Below are 23,853 nucleotides of genomic sequence, written 5' to 3'. Positions count from 1 at the left end.
GCAATAATGTCCTTGAGGACCCTCTGCTAAGTGAAATAAATCGGTCACAAAAATACTGTGTGATTCTAGTTATACAAGGTGCCTACAGTAGGCAAATTCAGAGAGTCAGAAAGTAGTCTGGGGAGTTCCCTGGTAGTCCGGTGGTTAGAGCTCTGTGCTCTCCCTGCCGAGGGCCTGGGTACAATCGCTGATCGGGGAACTAAGATCCCATAAATGTGGTGGTGGCCAGGGGTTGGGGGCGGAGGAGGGGGAGGGGGGGATCCTGCATTTAATGGGGACAGAGTGTGATACACAGAGTTCTAGAGATGGATGGTGGTGATGAGTGCACAACAATGTGAATGTACACTTTAAAATGGTTAAGATGGTAAAATTTCTTGTTATGTGTATTTTACTTTTCTTTTTTTTGGTCGTGCGGCATGTGGGATGTTAGTTCACTGACCAAGGATTGAACCCGTGCCCCCTGAAGTGGAAGTGCAGCGTCTTAACCACTGGGCCGCCAGGGAATTCCCTACTTATTTTTTTTTTTAAGATTTTTTGATGTGGCCCAGTTTTAAAGTCTTTATTGAAGTTATTACAATATTGCTTCTGTTTTATGTTTTGATTTTTTGGCCACAAGGCATGTGGGATCTTAGCTCCCTGACCAGGGATCAAACCCACAACCCCTGCATTGGAAGGCAAAGTCTTAACCACTGGACCACCAGGGAAGTCCCTACTCCCTCAACTTTTGAAAACAGAAATTTAAAGGGTGCTGAAGAGGGGGAATTCTCTCCCTGGGATTCAGTGTTCTGTAGTCCTGGGTGTGTTAAACCTGCCTCCTGGGCTGACCTGATAATGGGCGAGTGCAGGGACTGTGGTGGTGGAGGGTTAGAGACCAAGAAAGGAAGCTGGCCTCTGCCCCGCATGGGATGCCTTGAAAGCGTCTTGACCAGTGAAAGTCTTGTGGAGGATGAAGCTGGGGGAATAGACTGGAGATTGGGGTTAGGGGACAGGATCGGGGTGGGGGTTCAGGTGTGGAGTGGACCACAGGGGGCAGAAGCAGAGAAGGGACAGAACAGGTGGGCTCAGGGATTGATCAATTGGATGTAAGGGTGAGGAAGGGGTCAAGTTGCCAATGAAGCCTGCAGAGACTGATGAGGAAGATGGTGGAGCGGGAGTCCCAGGGGACAGGGCGTGCTGGGGGGAGCGGACAGAGGTGTCTGGGGAATGTGTTTGAATTTGGGTTTCAGGGGCCTGTGAGCCAGCCCTCTCTGTAAGGAAGACCTACATGATGATTGGTGAGGCAGAAGAAAAGAAGATATTCTGCATATTTGTAATTTATATGTTAAGTTCTACTATGAAAAAGCTTTATATCTACTCATGGGTACAAGGACAGCACTGCCTGCCACTGTCTCTCCATTCTTGGGCTCAGCAATCATCATTTGCATGTTTGCTCTGATCCCCTTTTGTCTCTTTATCTCTTTACAGAAGAATTTTAAAGTAAATCTCAGCCATCCCATCAATACACCCCTGCATACTACAAAAACATCTCTAAAAAATAATAAGACGGACATTTTCTTACCTATTCATAAGGCCACTTCCACACTCAACAAAACCATTGAGAAATCCTTGATATTATCAAACACCCAGTCCATAATCAAATTTCCTTGAGTGTCTAAAAAATAATTTTTTTCTTCACAGCAGGTTTCCTTGAGTCTGACTCCAAACATGGTCCCCACATACATTTGATTGTTGAGTCTCTAACTTCCCTTTAAATCTAGAGTATGTGCTCTGTGGTTTTAAAATCCGATAAAAGTTTCTGTTTGCATAAACCTAAGCAGGGAAGACCACACTTACAAAAGCTTTTTCATTCACACCAGGAGAACGTACTCCTTAAAAAAAAATACTATTCACGAGGACAGTCAGTGGGTTATATCATGCAACATGGGTAATACATACAGTGTCCTAGAACAAGAACATGAAACCAGCTTTAGAGTCTCAAGGTAAATGGTTATACGTCAAGTTATTTTAGTTCAGATAGCTTCCTGCAAACAGCCTCCTGAATTTTAAGTTGACAAGATATAGAATGAGAATATTAAAGAATATTTAACTTTTAAAAACTAAATTTATCTATTTATTTATTTTTGGCTGCGTTGGGTCTTCCTTACTGCACGCAGGCTTTCTCTGGTTGCAGCTAGCGGGGGCTACTATTCGTTGCGGTGCACGGGCTTCTCATTGCAGTGGCTTCTCGATGCAGAGCACGGGCTTTAGGCGCGCTGGCTTTGGTAGTTGTGGCACGCGGACTCAGTAGTTGTGGCTCGCAGGCTCTAGAGCACAGGCTCAGTAGTTGTGGTGCACGGGCTTAGTTTCTCTACGGCATGTGGGGTTTTCCTGGACAAGGGCTCGAACTCGTATCCCCTCCATTGACAGGCAGATTCTTAACCACTGCACCACCAGGGAAGCCCTAAAGAACATTTAATTTTAAATTGGATTTTTTAACCCTTATTTGGCAAATCCTTCTCCTCCTCCTTCTTCTTCTTAATGACAACAGAGGAGAAAGTCATGCTATAGGGGGCTGGAGGGAAGAGTAGGGTCCTTCTCTCTGTAGCTACAGGGATTATGGGGGTAACTCTCTTTTCCTAAAAACTTGTAGCTCTATGCTTTGGGTTGTGGAATGTGTGTATGTGTGTGCGTGCTGTCATTTGGCATGCTGTCTGTCTCTCTCCCCCCACTAGAATGTAAGGCCCAAGAGGGAAAGGAGCTTTGCTTCCCTCACTGCTGTATCTCTGGCACCTAGGAATCATGCCTGACACAGGGCTGGCACTCTGTAAGTATTTGTTGAGTGACTAAATGTCTGTCTGTCCTCAGGTTCTGAGTCCTGTTCCCTGGGAAACCCAACAGAACCCTGGACTGGAGAGAGGAGAAAAAGCCTGCCTTTAAAGTTGAGCCTCCTGGAGAGATGCAGTCTCAGGCCTGAGAAGATGCAGGGGCTGCTGTCTCAGGAGGGCAGGGCCTGGGAGAAGCGTGCTTCCCTCACCAAGGACTGCATGGCTGTGGAGGTTGGGGCCTCTGGCTGTGACAGTGACAAGAAAGGTGAGGGGCAGGGGTCCTGTGGAGGGGGGGAGGTCATGGCAGAGCCTAGGGAAAGACACGACTTCATTCCTTTGCTCCTTTCAACACAGTTTTATGGAGCCTTGTGTCAGTCAGCTTTTGCTGTGTAACAAGTCAGCCCCAAACTGAGTGGCTTAAAGCAGCAGTCATTTAGCTGCTAACAATTCTGTGGGTTGGCAATGTATGTGGCCTCAGGGGACAGTTCTGTTGCCCTTGCCTGTGTCGGCTCCCACAGTGCAGCTGCAGTGAGCTGAAGGGCAGCTTGTTCATCTAAGATGGCTTTACTGGTGTGTCTAGCTGGTTTAATGGTGCTGACTTAAAGCCATGTGTCTCCAGCAGGCTAGCCCAGGCTTATTCTCACGGGGGTGGTTGCAGAGTTCTTGGGACCAGCAAGCAAGGGAAAAACCCCAGGTCACAAGCACTTTTTTACCCTCTACTGGCAACCCAGCTGCTTACGGGCCATTGGTTGAAATAAGCCGTATGGTCAAGCTCAGAATCAGTGGGGCAGAGTGGGGAGGGCAGCCCAAGGGTGTGGACACAGGGAGCTGTGAACAAGCTGGAGGCCACTGGGGGCAAAAATCTATCACAAGCACCTACTATGTGCCAGGCGTTAGGGTCTTGCCGTGAACAAGATGGCTTTGTAGAGCTCCGATACTTTTTTCTTTTAATATTTATTTATTTCTGGCTGCATTGGGTCCTAGTTGCATCATGCGCCATCTTTCATTGTGGTATGCAGGCTCTCCTATGGCATGCGGGCTTCTCTCTAGTTGTGGCACAGGGGCTCAGTAGTTGCGGCACACGGGCTAAGTTGCCCTGCGGCATGTGGGATCTTAGTTCCCTGACCGGAGATCGAACCTGCGTCCTCTGCATTAGGAGGTGGATTCTTAACCACTGGACCACCAGAGAAGTCCCAAGCTCCAATTCTAGAGGAGAAAACAGGCACTAAAGAAAGAAGTTACAAAATAAAGAGAAAGGTCATGTCTGACGAGACCTATGGAGACAGTAAAACAGGATGATTGGTGGGGTGTGACAGTGTGATTGGGGAAGGTGGGAGAAGCACAAGAAGGATCAGTTGTTCCAAGGATGGGGGAACAGCTTCAAGGGCAGCCAGAGCTGCACGTGCACGACCCCACATTGGCAGCAAGTTTGCTGTGTTCAAGGAGACCACGGGGAACAGAGCAGGGAGATGGGAGGGGAAAACGATAGAGATCAGCTGGGACCAGTGATGGGGCATCTTGTTGACCTTGGCAAGTAGTTTGCGTATTACTTGAGTATTGGGAGAGCACTGGAAGGTTTTGAAGAGGAGAAGACAGGATCTCATTTGTATTTCAGAAGATTCTTCTAAATCAGTAGTTCTCAACTGGGGGCAATGTTACACCCCACTGTCCTCCCCAGGCAACATAAGAGATCTTGAATTATCAGAACTGGGGAAATGCTGCTGCCATCTAGTGGGTGGAGGCCAGCAACACTGCTTAGTGTCCTACAGTGCACAGAACAGACACCCCCCCGCCCCCCCCGCCCCCCGCCACAGGGATTTCGCAGCCTGAAATGCCAGCAGTGCCCAGGTTGAGAAACTCTGCGTCCAGCTGCGTGTGAGAATGAACCGTAGGATTAGGAGGTCAAGAGTAGAAGCTGGGAGGCCAGTTGGGAGATTCCTGCAACTGTCCAGGAGTGGACAGGGGAGGAACAAAGAGATATCAAGGGTGACCCCTGGGATTTTGGCCCAAACATCTGGCGAAGAGTGGTGCCATTTGCTGAGATGGGGACACCTGAAAGGCACCCCCACAGGAGAATGGGGGCTGGACCTTCTACTAGGAAAGGCTCCTTCCTTCCACAGGAGATGAGCAGATCTGGGACAGAAGTTGTAGGAAATAGAAATGTCAGTTCTGGCAGTGAGGAGGAGGTTTGGGGCTCCCGGCAGGACCTGGGTGCAGAAAGAGTGGAAAATGGCCATCTCTGGTCCAACCCCCAGTTCTATCGAGTTGAGGAGTGAGAAGGATGTTGAGGTTCGAATATGGGGAGATTTCTTCACCGGAGGCTGGAACCTGGGGAAGCCTTGTTCCTCCTGGTTTAACTCTGTGGCTTTTTCTTCTGCTTTCTCACTCAGTTTTTGCCAGAGGCCTGTAGAGAAGGAACTATTGTACCCATTTGACAGGTGAGGGAATAGAGGCTCAGGTGTTGGATCACATCAGGTGACTCGCTTTAAGTCTCCCAGGTAGTTACTGACAGAAATGGGATCAGAATACAGGTCTCTCCTTCTCTCCACCCCACCTGAACCACATGGGCTGTGTGTGTGTGTGTGTGTGTGTGTGTGTGTGTGTGTGTGTGTGTTTTAGGATATCAGCAGAAGAGAGTTGGCAGACAGGAAGAAAGCAGAACCCATCCAGCTGGGCTGGTCACTCACTCATGACTGCTTTCTCCTCCATTCCTCCCCTCACCCAGACCTACCTTCTCCCGAGACTGGGCATCCCCAGGAGTGGAGCTCGGTGGAGGAAGACGATGAGTCAGAGGACTCCCAGGTAAGCTGGCGATTCCTTCCTCTTTTGATGATGCCTCACTCTGCAGATCTCAGTGGGTTGTCACACTCCCTTCCTCAGCTTGGGATTTCCCTGCCCCACAAAAGTCTGTTTGGGGATGTGAGCCCCAAGAGGTCTCCCATGGGAAACAGGACATATTCCATGGTAGTCAGACATGGAGTGGAGGGTCTCAGGTGGTGGGGGTAACTCCACTCATGTGTACCCTCCAACCCTTCACTCATAAATCCTTCATAAATCAACCATTCATTTATCTGTCCTCTCATTTATTCACCTAAGCATCCATCTGTCTACTCACCCATATACCCATCCATCCATCCATCCATCCATGTGAGGTCATCTGTCTATTGACTTATTCATCCATCCATCGACCCTCCCAACTACTCATCCTTCTACCTATCCATTCATCCATCTACCCATTGAACATCCACCATCCATTCCTCTGTCCTCTGATTCATCCACCCAGCCTTTCATTTACCTACTCATCCACACACCCATTCCATCCATCCATATATCCAGTTATCTATATACCCAATCATCTGCCCATTCATCCATATGCAACCACTCCATCCATTCAACCCACCCACTCATCCATCCATCTATCCACTCATCTATCTACCCACGCATTCATCTGTGTACTACCTGTTGGCTGTTGGAAGGATGTGGCTACTATTCATCCACCCATATGCCTACTCATCCAGCCATCCATCCATCCAACCATCCAACCATCCAACCACTAACTACCTACTGGGTTTTAATCCAAGTACTGCAAATAAGACCAAAAAGAGTTATCAAGCACATTCCTTTCACTGAAATACCTAGTGTTTTCTGTGGGGGGCATAAGACATCAACATGTGAAATAATAACAGTGGTTCTTTTATTTACATATTTATCTTATACATTAGGAAAAAACCACATAACCACTCTTGGCAACACATGAGGGTCCCATCTGCCAATCGTATATCAGAAATCCAACTTGGACTGGCTCAAGCCAGGAAAAGGTTTATTGACACAAGGTGGGGGAAGGCAAGCTGAACAACCAACCATGATAGTGTAGAAATAAGTGCTGGCTGCACGTGAGATAGCTCAATAGAAGAAGAAAGTAACTCTGTGGTCCAGGAGGTTTATTCTTGAATACCCAAGAGACACCATACCTGAGATTTTAGGGATGAGTAATTTCCCAGGCAGAGCAGGGGAGGAAACAGCATGTGCAAAGACGGAGGCATGATGTAATAAGGCACATTTGGGGGAACACTGGAGTTAGGGGCATAGCAGGGACTGGGATGAGATCATTCATTCAGTCCATAACTATTTGTTGCACACCTACTATGTGCCAGGCAGTGTTCAAGGCAATGAGGGTGCAACAGTGAATGGGAGAGCGATGGCTCCTCTTTTCATGGGTTCACAGTCACCGAGGTAGACAGACAATCGGCAAAAGGAGTAGCTAACCTATACTTCATGCTGGATGGTAATAAGTGCTATGGAGAAAAATTAAGCAGAGTTATGGGCATACGAGGCGAGGGTAAATGTTGCTATTTTAAGAAGATTGTCAAGGAAGTACACCTGAGAGAGAGCTATTGGAGTACAGACCTGAAGGAGGTGGGGAGTGAGACTGGCAGATATATCTGGTGGGGAGAGGTTCTGGGCAGAGAGAGTACAGCAAGTGCAAAGGCCCTGAGGTAGGAGTACGCCTGGAATGCGTGAGGAACAGCGGGGCTGGGGGGTGTTGGTTGGCTGGAGAAGAGTGGAAAGGAATAGTAGGATATGAGGTCATGGTGGTGATGGGGGTGTATGATGTAGGGTATTGTCAACCATGCTAAAATGTTGGCTTTCACTCTGAGTTGGGTGGCTACTGTAAGGCAGAGAAGGTTCCAGCTTACGTTTCACAGGACCCTCTCGCTGCTGAGTTCCACGCCAAGGAGGTTGGGTGTATCTTTTTTTTTTAATTTTAAAGAAGGGTTTTTATTTTTATTTATTTATTTATTTGGCCACGCAGCTTGTGGGATCTTAGTTCCCCAACCAGGGATGGAACCCCCACTCCCTGCAGTGGAAGCGCAGTCTTAACCACTGGACCGCCAGGGAAGTCCCCAGGTGTATCTTGTAGGCAGTGGGGAGCCTCTGGGGATTTGGGGATCTACAGAAACCACTCTTTTGGCCTCTGTGGAAGGAAGGGAGATTGGATGAGGCAGAGGGAGAGGCAGAGGTGTAGAAACCAGTCAGGAACCTCCAGCTGGTTGGAAGTGGTCCAGGTAAGGAACGCACTGATGTCACACGTATTATGGGACTGACATGATTCTAAGTGGTTCTTGTTATTTTTTTTTACATTTTTTAAAAAAATTTTTTATTGGAGTAGAGTTGATTTACAATGTTGTGTTAGTTTCAGGTGTACAACAGAGTGAATCAGTTATACATGTATATATTTTCATTCTTTTTTAGATTCTTTCCCCATATAAGTTATTACAGAATATTGAGTTCCCTGTGCTAGACAGTAGGTCTTTATTAGTTATCTATTTTGTATACAGTATAGTGTGTATGTTAATCCCCAACTCCTAATTTATCTCTCCCCTCCCCTTTCCCCTTTGGTAACCATAAGTTTGTTTTCTACATCTGTGACTCTATTTCTGTTTTGCAAATAAGTTTATTTTCATCATTTTTTTAGATTCCACATAAAAGCAATATCATATGATATTTGTCTTTCTCTGTCTGACTTACTTCACTTAGTATGATCATCTCCAGGTCCATCCATGTTGCTGCAAATGGCATTATTTCATTCTTTTTTATGGCTGAGTAATATTCCATTGTGTATATGTACCACATCTTCTTTATCCATTCCTCTGTTGATGGACATTTAGGCTGCTTCCATGTCTTGGGTGGTTCTTGTTATTAACTCGACACTCACTAGCTCTCATTATTAATTCATGAGCCCTGTGAAGTAGTTAGTATGGTTTCCCTCCCTTTAAGATGAAGCTAGGGTGGGGGTGGTGCCCAGAGACCTCTGTGACATCATTCATTCATTCACTCATTCACTCCGTCATGGCTCATTCAACCAACATTGATGGAGCACAGGCTGGGACCCGGCAGGGGTGGGCGGTGGGTCCTGACCCAGCTGACCTTTCTGCATGGACTCAGCCTCCTTCCTATAGGTGGCCCCCTTCCAAAAAACAAAAGAGAAGATCAGGCCATATGGGACCAGAGACCTTTAATATCAATAAGAGGCAGGCTCCACAGCCCTCACCATGGGGCTGACTCAATTTATTTGATTCTCTTAATAGTTCTTGATGTGGGATCCGTTACAATTGTATTTTACAGACAGGGAAACTAAGGCACAGAGGTCAAGTACACTTTCCCCGGAGCACCCAGCTTGTAAGTGGTAGGGGTGGGATTTGAATCCAGTGCCTTTCTTAACCACTAAAGTATCCTGTCTGTCTGGGGACTTTATCCTCCCCCAAGAGAGGACTGGGGATAAGGGATGAGGGCTTCTCCCCATCCCACTACTCAGTTATGTCCCTCCACCCCTCAGGTGGGGAGGAGTGAGTGAAGGAATGGAGGGGAGGAAAGGAGTTACTTTCCTAATATTTCTTTTTTTTTAATTTATTTTACTTATTTTATTTTTGGCTGCATTGGGTCTTCATTGCTGTGCATGGGCTTTCTCTAGTTGCGGCGAGCGGGGACTACTCTTCGTTGTGGTGCGCGGGCTTCTCATTGTGGTGGCTTCTCTTGTTGCGGAGCACGGGCTGTAGGCGTGCAGGCTTCAGTAGTTGTGACACATGGGCTCTAGAGTGCAGGTTCAGTAGTTGTGGTGCACGGGCTCAGTAGTTGTGGCGCATGGGCTTAGTTGCTCTGCGGCATGTGGGATCTTCCCGGACCAGGGCTCGAACCCATGTTCCCTGCATTGGCAGACAGATTCCCAACCACTGCACCACCCAGGGAAGCACCCTGATATTTCTTCGTATTTTTTAAGATTTTTTTTTGATGTGGACCATTTTTAGTCTTTATTGAATTTGTCACAGTACTGCCTCTGTTCTATGCCTTGGCTTCCTGGCCGAAAAGCATGTGGTATCCCAGGTCCCCGACCAGGGATAGAACCCACACCCCCTACATTGGAAGGTGAAGTCCTAACCACTGGACCGCCAGGGAAGTCCCCTGACATTTCTAAGAGGCAGAAATTCCCACTCTATGGCCCCAGACATAGGAAAGCAGGGAGGAAAAAATAGTCCCATCACTCCCATACCATAAAATACAAGCATGTGTCACAAATGCAAACCTTCTCGGAGTATGAGGTAAGGAAAGAAATAGACTTGGTAAAAGTTGCTATAAAAGCAAAACATCTACAACATTAGAAATCCAGATACTGGTTCCCTTTGAGGTGGGGTAAATGAGGGAGCATGAGAGGGGGACATTTTGGGGTGCTGATAATGATCTTCTTCTGGGTGCCAGTTACACGATTCACCTTCTGGAGATTCATCACGCTTGTAGGATACATGCAATTTTCTCTTTGCATATTATACTTCAACAGAATGTTTTTAGAAGGTTGTCCCGTTTCCTTGCAGGCATTTTTTTTCCTGGAAGATGAGACTGAACTAGGATTCTTGTGCAAGGGATTTATTGAGGAAGTGTGTTCTTGGGTAGAACCCGTAAGGGGTGAGGGAGGCTGGGAAAGAGGAGAGGGAGTGAGGCAAATATTATATGGGTTTAACTGAGGTCCGGCTTCAGTCTGATCCCACAGGGAGCTCTGGAGTGTGAATAGTACCAGTCCTTCTCTGAGCCAGTGGGGAGGCTTTTATCTCCCATCGCTGGTTGTGGACAGTGAGTGTAACCTTCTAGGTAACTCTCTAGAGAGGTGGCTCCTCTTAGCAAAGGGCATTTCTTAGGAGAAAGGGGGCAACCATAAATATAAACCATAAACCATCAAGTTAGCAGCCAACACTCACAGCAGCTGGAGGAGAAACAAAGAGGAACTAAGTGAGGCACTGATGGGTCCATTACGTGTGGTGTCGTGTGCGTGTGTGTATGTGTAAAATTTTTGGATTTCAGATGAGCCATATTAACTACATTTTCTTCTTTTTTAAAACTTTTTTTTTTTACATTTTCCTGAATTTATACTCTGCTTTTTAAAACTGGAGGCATACCTGGGACTTCTTTGGTGGTCCAGTGTTTAAGACTCTGTGCTTCCACTGCAGGGGACACGGGTTAGATCCCTGGTTGGGGAAATTGAGATCCCGCATGCCGCGCAGCACAGCCAAAAAAAAAAAAAAAAAAAAATGGAGGCATAAGTATTTCCAATAAAATGCACATGTCAGTAAGTGTCGACACACATATATGCTTGTGTAACCAACCTGCCATCATCCTAGAAAATGCCTTTATCTTCCTTTCCAGTCTGACTCACTCCCTCATCCCAGTTCTGATTTCTGGTTGCGTAGATTCCTTTTGCCTTCATATAAATAGAGTCCTACAGTAAATGACATATATTTCTTAACCCCCGAAAAAGGAAATTATAGCAGGATTATTATGCTGCCATTTGGTGTTTTCACAACAATATCGTCTGGATAACTTTCCAACCTGATCACTTTCATCCTTTTTAAAAATTACGTTTTACAGCTGCCGAATATTCTATACTGCAGTTGTGTCATGCCCATTTCCTCAACAGATGAATTGTTAGGTTATCCTTGTTTTTGTTGCCACAGGAGAATGAATGTTTATCCAGCTGGCTTCATTTTCTGGAGCGTGGATTATTAGGGACTTCATAAGATCTCTGAATGTAGATCCACTGAATCCGAAATTCCCACGGTGGAGCCCAAAATATGTGAAAAACTCCCCCAGGAGGTTTCTGATGTTCTGCCAGGTTTGGGAACTGCTGACGTGGGTTATTCTCTCCAGGTTGTAAAAGGAAGGAGGTGGCATCCAGTGGGGGAAAGCAAGCTAGAGGGAGGAATTGGTCCTTTCCCGAAGATTAGAGATGTGAATCCCATTAATGGTTTATAACGTGCTTTAACATCTCATAGTACGTGTCCCCTTCATTTCTCTCCTTTAACAGAATTTTTTTAATGTTCACCACTGTCTAGCTTTCCAGATAACTCATTCATGCCCATTCCCAAAACTTCCCAGATATTTTAATAGCAATTGCATTTAACTCATCGTTATTTTGCAGAAGAATTGTCACTGTTTTAAACATTTTGTCTTCCCATCCTTCGTTGTGGTATGTCCTTTTTTTGGGGGGACCGTGCCACGCAGCATGCGGGGTCTTAGTCCAGGGATCAAACCCGTGCCCCCTGCAGTGGAAGCACAGAGTCCTAACCACTGGACTGCCAGGGAAGTCCCTGTCTTTCCATTCATTCATTCATTTGAGAAATATTTATAAACTTGGACTCTGGGTCAGGCACTGGAGATACAGCCACGAGCAAACTAAAATCTCTGCCCTCTCTGGACACGGGAGAAAGAGAGCTGGGGAGGGCAGATGGGTGGTCTACCGTGGGGAGGTATTGGGGGATGCTGTTCTATACAGAGTGGTGCGGGTGGGGGTTTCTAAAGATGTGGTGGAAAATGTGGAGCTGGAAGATGTGGCAGAGATATCCAGGCAGGAGAAAGCGTAACTGCAAAGCTTGGAGGTGAGAGTGGCTGGGGCAGAGTGACCTTAGCTTTGGAGGGATCGCTCTGGCTGACTCATACAAAAGAAATTGGGGGTGAGGGGAGTGTCAGGATAAGAAACAAGAGTGCCCAGTTTTTAACCCAATTGTTTGGAGGTTTTTTTGTTTTGTTTTGTTTTTTGGTATTTAGTTGCATGAGTTCTTCATATGTTTTGGATATTAACTTTTTGTCAGATGTATGATTTACAAATATTTTCTCCCATTCAATAGTTTGCCCTTTTGTTGATAGTTTCCTTTGCTGTGCAGAAGCATTTTTGTTTGATGTAGTCCCACTTGTTTATTTTTGTTGCTTGTGCTTCTGTTGTCATATAAAAAAAAAAATCATTGCCAAGACCAATATGAAGGAACCATTGCCTTATGTTTCTTCCATGAGTTTTGTGGTTTTAAGTTTTATATTCAAGTCTGTAGTCCATGTTAAGTTAATATGGCAGTATGGTGTAAGATAGTGGTACAGTTTCCCATAAAATAAACTCTGAAATTGAATTAAAACAAAGAAAGAAACAAGAGTGATGGTGACTTTGACCGGTGTGGTGGTACTGGGGGGAGTGGATGGAAGTGGTCAGCGTCTGGATGTATTTGGAAGGTGAAGCCAACAGCATCGGCTGGTGGGTTGGAGGTGGGTATTGAGAGACAGGAGTCAAGGGTGCCACAGTTGGATGCCTGGAGGGACCTGAGGGGTAGACTGGGGGAAAACTGCAAGAGGACGTATTTTTTTGGCTAGTGGGGAGGGATATTTGGGAAATGTAAAGTTTAAGATGCCCATGAGATATTCAAGCGGAGATGGCAGGTATACAGTGAGATTTATGTCAGGAATTTAAGAGAGGGGTTGGGTCAAGAAAAACACACACACACACGTACATGTGAAGATCATTAGAGTACAGGTGGTATTTGAAACTGTGAGAATTTTTATATCATTTTGAAATTTTCACCACATGTATCATCTTTCTGATATTTCCTCTGCTAGGACATAGGTATAGTACTTACTTTTGTATATTTATATCTGATCACTTTGTTGTATACTTTTTTATTTGTTTTTATTGAGGTATAGTTAATTTACAATGTTGTGTTAGTTTCAAGTGTACAGCAAAGTGATTAGTTATACATATACATAAATTTTCTTTTTCAGATTCTTTTCCATTATAGGTTATTATGAGATATTGAGGATAGTTCCCTGTGCTATAGTTTGTAGTTTTTAATTCAAACGGCTTTACAGCTGATACACTGTCTCATTCCCAATCCTGTAATCCCATTTTCTTGCACGTGACAATGGTGGCTCCCCCTCTGATATTTATAGTTTTTCTTTCTTCTTTTTTTGTGTGTGTGTGTGTGTTTCAGGGCTTTGTGGAGTGGTCAAAAGCTCCGCAACAAATGACCATAGTCTTGGTAGTGTGTGTGCTTTATTTGTTCCTGGTTTTAACAGGGATGCCTATGATGTTTCACATTTAACGATAAAAGTGGCTATTGTTTAGAAATAGATGCCCTGTGTCATGTTAAGGAAGAGACCTGATTAAAAATCAGGAACAGGTCTTGAATGTTATCAAATGCCTTTTAAACATCCATTGAGATGATTTTCCTTTTGTATTTAACCTTTTTGTGTGAGGTTTTGAATTACTGTATTTCACTGACCTTAAGACATCATCGATTGTAAAACATGCATTACTTTGTATACCCCTGAGAAAGAAAAAAAATGCTACTTAAATGTAAGATGCCACCAAGTGGAAGATGCATCCTGACTTCAGAGAAGGTGAACACGTGCAACTTAGGAGCGATAAAATCTGGTAGATTTCTTAATTACAAATCATCTTTGCATTCTTAGGATGGTGGTACAGCAGTCTTTTCAGATATTGAATTCTATTTCTTGATATTTTCTGTAAGATTCTTGCCTCTATCTTCTTATGTAAGACTGGTGCTATCTTTGTTAAGTTTTGGTATCGTGGCTAAGCTTGCATCATGGAAGGACTTGAGTAAAGTTTAACCTTTTTCTGTGCTTTCGAATACTTTCTGTAGCTTGAGAAGTATCAATTCCTTGACATTTTGAAAGAATTCACCAGCAAAGTAATCAGGTCCTAGAGCTATGGAGGGGAAGTTTCAGTGAGTTCTTGGATGGCTTTCTCCATTTCTTCTCATGTTATTAGCTTATGAATACTTTTTACTCCATTAATTTTTATGATTTACAGTGTTCTCTTATCCCCTAGGCTATGCTTCATTCCACTAAGCGTCCCCCCCCCCCAGATGATTAGCTTATTTGTGCACAGTATTTTATAATTAAACAAAATCTTCTCTTTATTTTATTCTCTCCCCTTTCTGCCTTTCAACTTCGGTTTGTGGTTATTAGATTTGTCAAAGTTTTATCTAGTTTATTATTAACTTTCTGAAGAACCATCACTAGGATTTATTTATGTCCATTATTTCTCTAGTTTATAATTTGTTTTCCTTTAACATGTATTGGGTTTATTTATTATTTATTTATTTATTTATTTATTTTTGCGGTATGCGGGCCTCTCACTGTTGTGGCCTCTCCTGTTGTGGAGCACAGGCACTGGACGCGCAGGCTCAGCGGCCACGGCTCACGGGCCCAGTCGCTCCGCAGCATGTGGGATCCTCCCAGACCGGGGCACGAACCCGTGTCCCCTGCATCGGCAGGCGGACTCTCAACCACTGCGCCACCAGGGAAGCCCAGTTATTTTGTTTTAATAGGACTTTCAGTGGCCTCCCCTGAGTTTGCTAGAGAAATCAGGGCAGGAGAAGTATGGGCTTCTCTCTCTCTCCATTCCCCTCTCTGGATGATTGCACCCAACAAGCCAACAACTGGCCCTTAAAAGAAATAAACACAAGCCTCAGCTGTTTCATTCATTAGTATTTTATTGGTTGCAAATAGGAGAGTCTCAATTCAAATGAACTCAAGCAAAGAGATTCATTATAGATTCACTTACACCAAAGTTCAGGATGAAATTGGCTTCATTTAGAGCTGGAATGAACTGTTGTGGTGACTGAATATGTAAATGAGGATATGTAAGCTGTGTTAAAGAAGTTATTTGTAAAAGGCATTGACCAATGCAGAAAATAATTTAAAATAAAATATCTCTTTTCAGGAATGGTGTTCTTGGAAATGTTGGGAAAAGATTCCTGGGTCTTGGAAGATAATTACTAGAAATATGCAGGGGAGGTAGTATATCTTTTTTTCTTTTTTTAATGTATTAAGTATTCCTGGAACAAAAGCAGTGAGTTGGAAGGAGAGGATTGTCCAAGTAAAGAATGGATTTATAAGGAAAAAAATTTAGAGCTGGTTCTCCAGGTCTAAAAATATTGCTGAGGACTTTCCGCTGACCTCCTAGTTACCTTCCTTTTGGGGGTGACCTCCTTCTCCTTCTCCATGTGGCTGGGAGAATAGCTACCACCCCCATCACCTACTTGGCAAGGCGAGGAGGCGGGGCAGATTCTCATCACACACACACCCCCTCCCGTCGCTGCTTGGCTGCAGGGACCAGAGTCTTGCAATAAAGGATGCAGAGGCCTGAGGCAGGAGCAAGCTGTTGGAGGAGTAGGCGAAGAACGATGCGCAGCTGGGCAAGAGTGGAATGGAGATGCCTGTGGAGACCATCATAGATGTCCAGGCCAAGGGACTGTGATTAGCTCAGACGGAGCTGGTAATCTTAATCACATTTGTGAGATATTGAAAATTATGACGCTAGTAATATAAATCATATTAGCAGTGCTTATTTATTTGGGCTCTACCACATGCCAGGAACCTCATTTCATGGATGATTAAAGTCTCCACCAGCACCGCTGATGCTCTGTTCTCCACCCAACAGCCAGGCAGATCCCATTAAACCATAATTAAGACCATGTATAATGCACACCTCAGCAAGTAAAAGCTAAAGTCCTCACAATAGCCGTCCAGCCCCACGCAAACCCGCCTGCGCCCCCATCTCTGCTTTTTGCTCCCTCCGCTGCTCCAGCTGCTGCTCCAGCTGCACTGGCCTCTTTGCTGTTCCAACAAGCGCATCGTGCACCAGCCTCAGGACTTTTGCACCAGCTCTGGAATGGACCTCTACCTGCAATGCTCTTCCCCCATAAGCCCACGTGGCTCCCTCAGTCCTACAGGTCTCTGCTCCAACGTTCGCCTCCTTAAAGAGGATTTCCCTGACCACGCCATCCGCAGTTCACTCTGATCATCCTTATAGCCTGTATCACCACCTGACAATTACGGATTAATGCGCCTCTTTTCTGGCGTCCTCCTACTCGGGTGGCTTTCCCCAGAGAAACTTGGTCTTGGGAAGGTTGAATTGGAGAGGGCTGCAGAGATCAGGCTCTGTCTCCCAGGAACCCTTCCTACACCCACACCACCTTGTGGGGCCCCAGCCTCTTGGACCCTCTCCCCCAAATGCTTGAAGCTGCTCTGTCCCCTCCTGGAACGGAGATGTTGGACCCAGGGTAGTATCTGCATATAGTATGTGGGGTACGTGGTGGAGGGGGAAATAGGTCAAATAAGTTGGCAAATACGGCAAATTTAAAATCATAGGGAAATAGCTGGGATGCCCAGCCGCTGGTCCATAGCTTGTAATTCTCATCATGAGACTGCCTACTCCGAGGATGGGCAATTCCGGTTGTGAGAGTGGTTTTGGGGTCGGTGGGCTTGCTGCAAGCTGCCACCAGGGAGCGGCTTCAGCATCCAGCACCATGGTGTTCATGGACTGTCCACTTCTCTTCCTCTTGACCTTATCTGTATCCCTAAATTTCAAAAGCTCCGAAACAAACATTTTCGATGACTCCTGCTCCAGGGGCTCAGCTCCTTCTGCAGCTGTAGACACTCAGACTCTGACCTCGCGGGGGCTCCATTCTTTCTGCAGCAGGAGGGTCTACAAACTCCTGCTTCCTCTGGGGGCTGCTGACTGCAGCAGGAGGGACTCAGGGCAGACTCGCCACACACATCCCTACAGCCCATCCCTGCTCCTGGGCAGGGACAGGAGGTCACAGCCGGCCAACCAGCCTACACGCGAGGCCGGAGCAGCACAGTCCCCCACGAAGTCAAAATCAGCTTGGGAGCCCTTCACCCAGCGAATACAGGCTGGTGCCTGTGGACTCAAGCGGCGCCGGAGCCCTCTGCGCCTGCGCACTCGGACCAGGTAGGCTCTCCCTGAAGTCTTGGTGGGAGGGCTCAGTGGACAGTCCTATGGCCCCGCCCACGGCCCTGTAGCCCCACCCCCACCCAAGGCGGGGCTGACCCGCAGCTCTCCAGCTGCTGAGGGCCTGTTTCTTCTGTTCTCTCGGGTCATTGAACTCAGCACCATGTCTGTGAACTAGGTTCCATTTTACTCATTCACCCATTTCACCTGGCATTTACTGAACACCTACTGTGTGCATAGGCCTGAACTGAGCAAAGGTCAGAGGGAGGAGCCAGACTCTGTGTGGTCCATGACCCTGAATTGCTCTAGGGCTGGGGCTGGGCATTTCGACTATCCATTCAGTCACTCAGTATTTCTTGAGGACCTACTGTGTGCTATGGCCTGAGTGATGTCTGGGGCACACAGAGGAACCAACTCTGTTGTCCCTGATTCTTAATGACTCCAGGGCTGATGCTGGGATGTATAAACTACTCATTCAGTCACCTGGCACTTCTTGGAGACCTACTATGTGCTGAGGCCTGGGCTGGGCAAAGTTTGGATCACAGGAATGGACCAGAATTGCATGGTCTCTGACCGTGAAAGGCTGCAGGAGTGGTGCTGAGGATGTTCGCCAACTCATTCATTTACCTGACCTATTCATTCATGTCTACTGAGGACCTACTGTGTGCTAAGGCCTGGGTTGCATGATATCTGGGGCACAGGGAGTGCCAACTCTGTGGTCCCTGACTCTGAATGACTCCAAGTGCTGGTGCTGGGGATATACAACTGTTCAGTCACCTGGCACTTCATCAGGACCTACTGTGTGCTGTGGCCTGGGTGATACCTAGAACACAGGGAAGACTCAGACACTGTGGTTCCTGACCCTACAGGATACCAGGGCCAGGTCAGGGGTTTTTCTCTTATTTATTCATTCACCTGATGTTTCTTCAGGACCTACTGTGTGCCAAGGCCTGTGAAGAAAATGCCAGGACAGAAGTAAAAAAGACAGACAGATTCTCTCCTCCCAGGCCCCTCACTAGCTTCTTTTGTAGGGCTGGGAGCTGAGGGAGCTGGTGGACTGGGAGGCAGATGTGTCTCCATTTGTTATATGTCTGCATCTCTCCCTTCCTGGCTTAGCTGAAGATCACTTGTGCTTGAGTTATTTTCGAGGCTTGACGTATCAGTTTCTGATAAATTACAACAATTTTTCAACCTTTCTTGGGGGGCCAAGGAAATCTAAATATGGACTGGTCACTGGCTGATATTAAGAAATTATTTATTTCATTATGTGATAATAATATTGTGGTTGCAAAGATTTTCTTTATTTCTTAGAGATGCAGGCTTAGGTATTTACCAGTGAAGTGAGATATGTCTGTAATTTACTTTAAAATAGACCTGAATAGATAGCTAGTGGGAAGCAGCCGCATAGCACAGGGAGATCAGATTGGTGCCTTGTGACCACCTAGAGGGGTGGAATAGGGAGGGTGGGAGGGAGGGAGATGCAAGAGGGAAGAGATATGGGGATATATGTATATGTATAACTGATTCACTTTGTTATAAAGCAGAAACTAACACACCATTGTAAAGCAATTATACTCCAATAAAGATGTTAAAAAAAAACAACTAGACCTGGAAAATATACATATAGACATATTTTCATGACTATTTTAAAAGCAAATATATGTTATAAAATGCGGTAAATTTCATTATTTAAAAAATTTTAGGTATTATATTTTTATGTTACCAAAATTATCATTATTATTATTATTTTTGTGTGTGTGTGCAGCACGGGCCTCTCACTGTTGTGGCCTCTCCCTTTGCGGAGCACAGGCTCCGGACGCACAGGCTCAACGGCCATGGCTCACGGGCCCAGCCGCTCCGCGGCAAGTGGGATCTTCCCAGACCAGGGCACGAACCTGCATCGGCAGGCGGACTCTCAACCACTGCGCCACCAGGGAAGCCCCCAATATTATTTTTTAAAACACATCTTTGTTGGAGTATAATTGCTTCACAATACTGTGTTAGTTTCTGTTGTACAACAAAGTGAATCAGCCATATGCATAAATATATCCCCATATCCCCTCCCTCTTGAGCCTCCCTCCCACCCTCCCTATCCCACCCCTCTAGGTGGTCACAAAGCACTGAGCTGATCTCCCTGTGCTATGCTGCTGTTTCCCACCAGCCAACTATTTTACATTTGGTAGTGTATATATGTCGATGCTCCTCTCACTTCTCCCCAGCTTCCCCCTCCCCTCCCCCGTGTCCTCAAGTCCATTCTCTATGTCTACATCTTTATTTCTGCCCTGCCACTAGGTTCATCAGTACCATTTTTTTTTTTTAGATTCCATATATATGTGTTAGCATACGGTATTTGTTTTTCTCTTTCTGACTGATTTCACTCTGTATGACAGACCCTAGGTCCATCCACCTCATTACAAATAACTCAATTTCCTTTCTTTTTATGGCTGAGTAATATTCCATTGTATATATGTGCCACATCTTTTTATCCAGTCATCTGTCGATGGACACTTAGGTTGCCTCCATGTCCTGGCTATTGTAAATAGAGCTGCAATGAACATTGTGGTACATGACTCATTTTGAATTATGGTTTTCTCAGGGTATATGCCCAGTAGTGGGATTGCTGGGTCATATGGTAGTTCTATTTTTAGTTTTTAAAGGAACCTCCATACTGTTTTCCATAGTGGCTGTATCAATTTACATTCCCACCAACAGGGCAGGAGGGTTCCCTTTTCACCACATCCTTTCCAGCATTTATTGTTTCTAGATTTTTTAAAATTTATTTATTGGCTGCGTTGGGTCTTCGTTGCTGTGCGCGGTCTTTCTCTAGTTACGGCGAGCCGGGGGGGCTACTCTTCATTGTGGTGCGCAGGCTTCTTATTGCGGTGACTTCTCTTGTTGCAGAGCATGGGCTCTAGGCGCTCAGGCTTCAGTAGCTGTGGCACACAGGCCCAGTGGTTGTGGCTCACGGGCTCTAGAGTGCAGACTCAGTAGTTGTGGCGCACGGGCTTAGTTGCTCCGCGGCATGTGGGATCTTCCTGGACCAGGGCTCAAACCCGTGTCCCTGCATTGGCAGATGGATTCTTAACCACTGTGCCACCAGGGAAGTCCCTGTTTCTAGATTTTTTGATAATGGCCATTCTGACTGGCGTGAGGTGATACCTCATTGTAGTTTTGATTTGCATTTCTCTAATAATTAGTGATGTTGAGCATATTTTCATGTGCCTCTTGGCCATCTGTATGTCTTCTTTGGTGAAATGTCTATTTAGGTCTTCTGCCCATTTTTTAATTGTTTTTTTTTTTCTGATATTGAGCTCCATGAGCTGTTTTTATATTTTGGAGATTAATCCTTTGTCCATTGTTTCACTTACAAATATTTTCTCCCATTCTGAGTGTTGTCTTTTTGTCCTGTTTATGGTTTCCTTTGCTGTACAAGAGCTTTAAAGTTTAATTAGGTCCCATTTGTTTATTTTTGTTTTTATTTTCATTACTCCCAGAGGTGGGTCAAAAAAGATCTTGCGGTGGTTTATGTCAAACAGTGTTTTTCCTATGTTTTCCTCTAAGAGTTTTATAGCGTCTGGTCTTACATTTAGGTCTTTAATCCATTTGGAGTTTATTTTTGTGTACGGTGTTAGGTAGTGTTCTAATTTCATTCTTTTACATGTAGCTGTCCAGTTTTCCCAGCACCACTTATTGAAGAGGCTGTCTTTTCTACATTGTATGTTCTTGCTTCCTTTGTCATAAACTAGGTGACTATATGTGTCTGGGTTTATCTCTGGGCTTTCTATCCTGTACCATTGATCTATATTTCTGTTTTTGTGCCAGTACCATACTGTCTTGATTACTGTAGCTTTGTGGTATAGTTTGAAGTTGGGGAACCTGATTCCACCAGCTCCGTTTTTCTTTCTCAAGATTGCTTTGGCTATTCAGGGGTTTTTTTGTTTCCATAAAAATTGTAAAATTTTTTGTTCTAATTCTGTGAAGAATGCCATTGGTAGTTTGATAGGGATTGCATTGAATCTGTAGATTGCTTCTCTGATCTTCCAATCCAAGAACATGGTAAATTTTTCCATCTATTTATATCATCTTTGATTTCTTTCATCAGTGTTTTATAGTTTTCTGAGTACAAGTCTTTCGCCTCCTTAGGCAGGTTTATTCCTAGGTATTTCATTCTTTTTGTTGCAGTGGTAAATGGGAGTGTTTCCTTAATTTCACTTCCTGATTTTTTGTTGTTGGGGTATAGGAATACCAGAGATTTCTGTGCATTAATTTTGTATCCTGCAACCTTACCAAATTCATTGATTAGTTCTAGTAGTTTTCTGGTGGCATCTTTAGGATTTTCTATGTATAGTATCATGTCATCTGCAAACAGTGACAGTTTTACTTCTTCTTTTCCAATTTGTGTTATTTTACTTCTTTTTCTTCTCTGATTGCTGTGGCTAGGACTTCTAAAACTATGTTGAATAAGAGTGGTGAGAATGGACATCCTTGTCTTATTCCTGATCTTAGTGGAAATGCTTTCAGTTTTTCATCATTGAGTATGATGCTTGCTGTGGGTTTGTCATATATGGCGTTTATTATGTTGAGGTAGGTTCACTCTGTACCCATTTTATGGAGAGTTTTTATCATAAATGGTGTTGAATTTTGTCAAAAGCTTTTTCTGCATCTATTGAGATGATCATAATGGTTTTTATTCCTTAATTTTTTTATGTTCTGTATCACATTGATTGATTTGTGTATATTGAAGAATCCTTGCATCCCTGGGATAAATTCCACTTGATCATGGTGTATGACCCTTTTAATATGTTGTTGGATTCTGTTTGCTAGTATTTTGTTGAGGATTTTTGCATCTATGTTCAGCAGTAATATTGGTCTAAAATTTTCTTTTTTTGTGATATCTTTTTTGGTTTTGGTATCAGGGTGATGTTGGCTTCATAGAATGAACTTGGGAGTGTTCCTCCCTCTGCAATTTTTGGAAGAGTTTGAGGATTGGTGTTAGCTGTTTTCTAAATGTTTGATAGAATTCGCCTGTGAAGCCATCTGGTCCTGGATTTTTGTTTGTTGGAAGGTTTTTAATTACAGTTTCAATTTCATTACTTGTGATAGGCCTATTTACATTTTCTAATTCTTCCTGGTTCAGTCTTGGAAAATTGTACCTTTCCAAGAATTTGTCCATTCCTTCGTAATTGTCCATTTTATTGGCATATAGTTGTTTGTAGTAGTCTCTTATAATCCTTTGTATTTCTGCAGTATCAGTTGTGATTTCTCCCTTTTCATTTCTAATTTTATTGATTTGCGTCCTCTCCCTTTTTTTTTTTTTTGATGAATCTGGCTAAGGATTTATCAATTTTGTTTATCTTCTCAAAGAACCAGCTTTTAGTTTTATTAATTTTGCTATTGTTTTCTTCATTTCTATTTATTTCTTCTCTGATCGTTATGATTTCTTTCCTTCTACTGACTTTGGGTTTTCTTTGTTCTTCTTTCTCTAGTTGTTTAGGTGTAGGGTTAGATTGTATATTTGAGATTTTTCTTGTTTCTTGAAGTGAGATTGAATTGTTACAAACTTCCTTCTTAGAACTGCTTTTGCTGCGTCCCATAGGTTTTGGGTCGTCATGTTTTCATTGTCATTTGTTTCTATGTTTTTTTTGGGGGTTTTTTTTGGTTTTTTTTTTTGCAGTACGCGGGTCTCCCACTGCTGCGGCCTCTCTTGCTGCGGAGCACAGGCTCCAGACGCGCAGGCCCAGCGACCATGGCTCATGGGCCCAGCCGCTCCACGGCATGCGGGATCCTCCCGAACCGGGGCACGAACCCGCGTCCCCTGCATCGGCAGGCGGACTCTCAACCACTGCGCCACCAGGGAAGCCCTCTATGTACTTTTTTATTTCTTCTTTTATTTCTTCAGTGATCTCTTGGTTATTTAGTAGCGTACTGTTTAGCCTCCATGTATTTGTGTTTTTTACAGTCTTTTTCCTGTAATTGAATTCCAGTCTCATAGCATTGTGGTCAGAAAAGATGCTTGATATGATTTCAATTTTCTTAAATTTTCTGAGGCTTAATTTGTGATCCAAGATGTGATCTATCCTGGAGAATGTTCCATGTGAACTTGAGAAGAAAGTGTGTTCTGCCACTCTCAGTTGGAATGTTCTATAAATATCAATTAAATCTACCTAGTCTATTGTGTCATTTAAAGCTTGTGTTTCCTTATTTATTTTCTGTTTGGATGATCTGTCCATTGGTGTAAGTGGGGTATTAAAGTCCCCTACTATTACTGTCGATTTCCCCTTTTAGAAGCAAATATATGTTATAAAATATGGTAAATTTCGTTATTTAAAAATTTTTAGGTATTATATTGTTATGTTACCAAAATTATTTTTAAAGGTATTGAATACGGGCACTTATTGTATTTTATACCTTTCTGTGTAATTGAAAATCTCCTAACAAAAATTTTTTTTAAAAGGAGTCCTA

The 23,853-nt window shown here is 44.4% G+C and overlaps 2 protein-coding genes across 2 annotated transcripts in view; both read left to right on the top strand.

The window, feature by feature from the left end:
* ZNF470 (zinc finger protein 470) overlaps positions 1 to 2,974 on the top strand; it is a 76,100-nt gene extending 73,126 nt beyond the window's left edge. Inside the window, exon 7 of the transcript XR_012328090.1 lies at positions 2,845 to 2,974. The gene's annotated coding sequence lies outside the window, so the exon portion shown is untranslated. The remainder of the gene's footprint in view (positions 1 to 2,844) is intronic.
* On the top strand, positions 1,921 to 18,845 carry SMIM17 (small integral membrane protein 17). The gene is made up of 4 exons (XM_019928597.3): positions 1,921 to 1,924; positions 2,845 to 3,069; positions 5,530 to 5,606; positions 13,601 to 18,845. Exons 1-4 carry the CDS (start codon positions 1,921 to 1,923, stop codon positions 13,709 to 13,711), a joined length of 417 nt encoding a protein of 138 aa, XP_019784156.1. The 3' UTR covers positions 13,712 to 18,845.
* The last annotated feature ends 5,008 nt before the right edge of the window (positions 18,846 to 23,853 follow it).

The sequence above is a fragment of the Tursiops truncatus genome, chromosome 19 (assembly GCF_011762595.2).
Source record: "Tursiops truncatus isolate mTurTru1 chromosome 19, mTurTru1.mat.Y, whole genome shotgun sequence".
Classification (NCBI taxonomy): domain Eukaryota; kingdom Metazoa; phylum Chordata; class Mammalia; order Artiodactyla; family Delphinidae; genus Tursiops; species Tursiops truncatus.
This window is presented reverse-complemented; position numbering and strand designations above follow the sequence as displayed.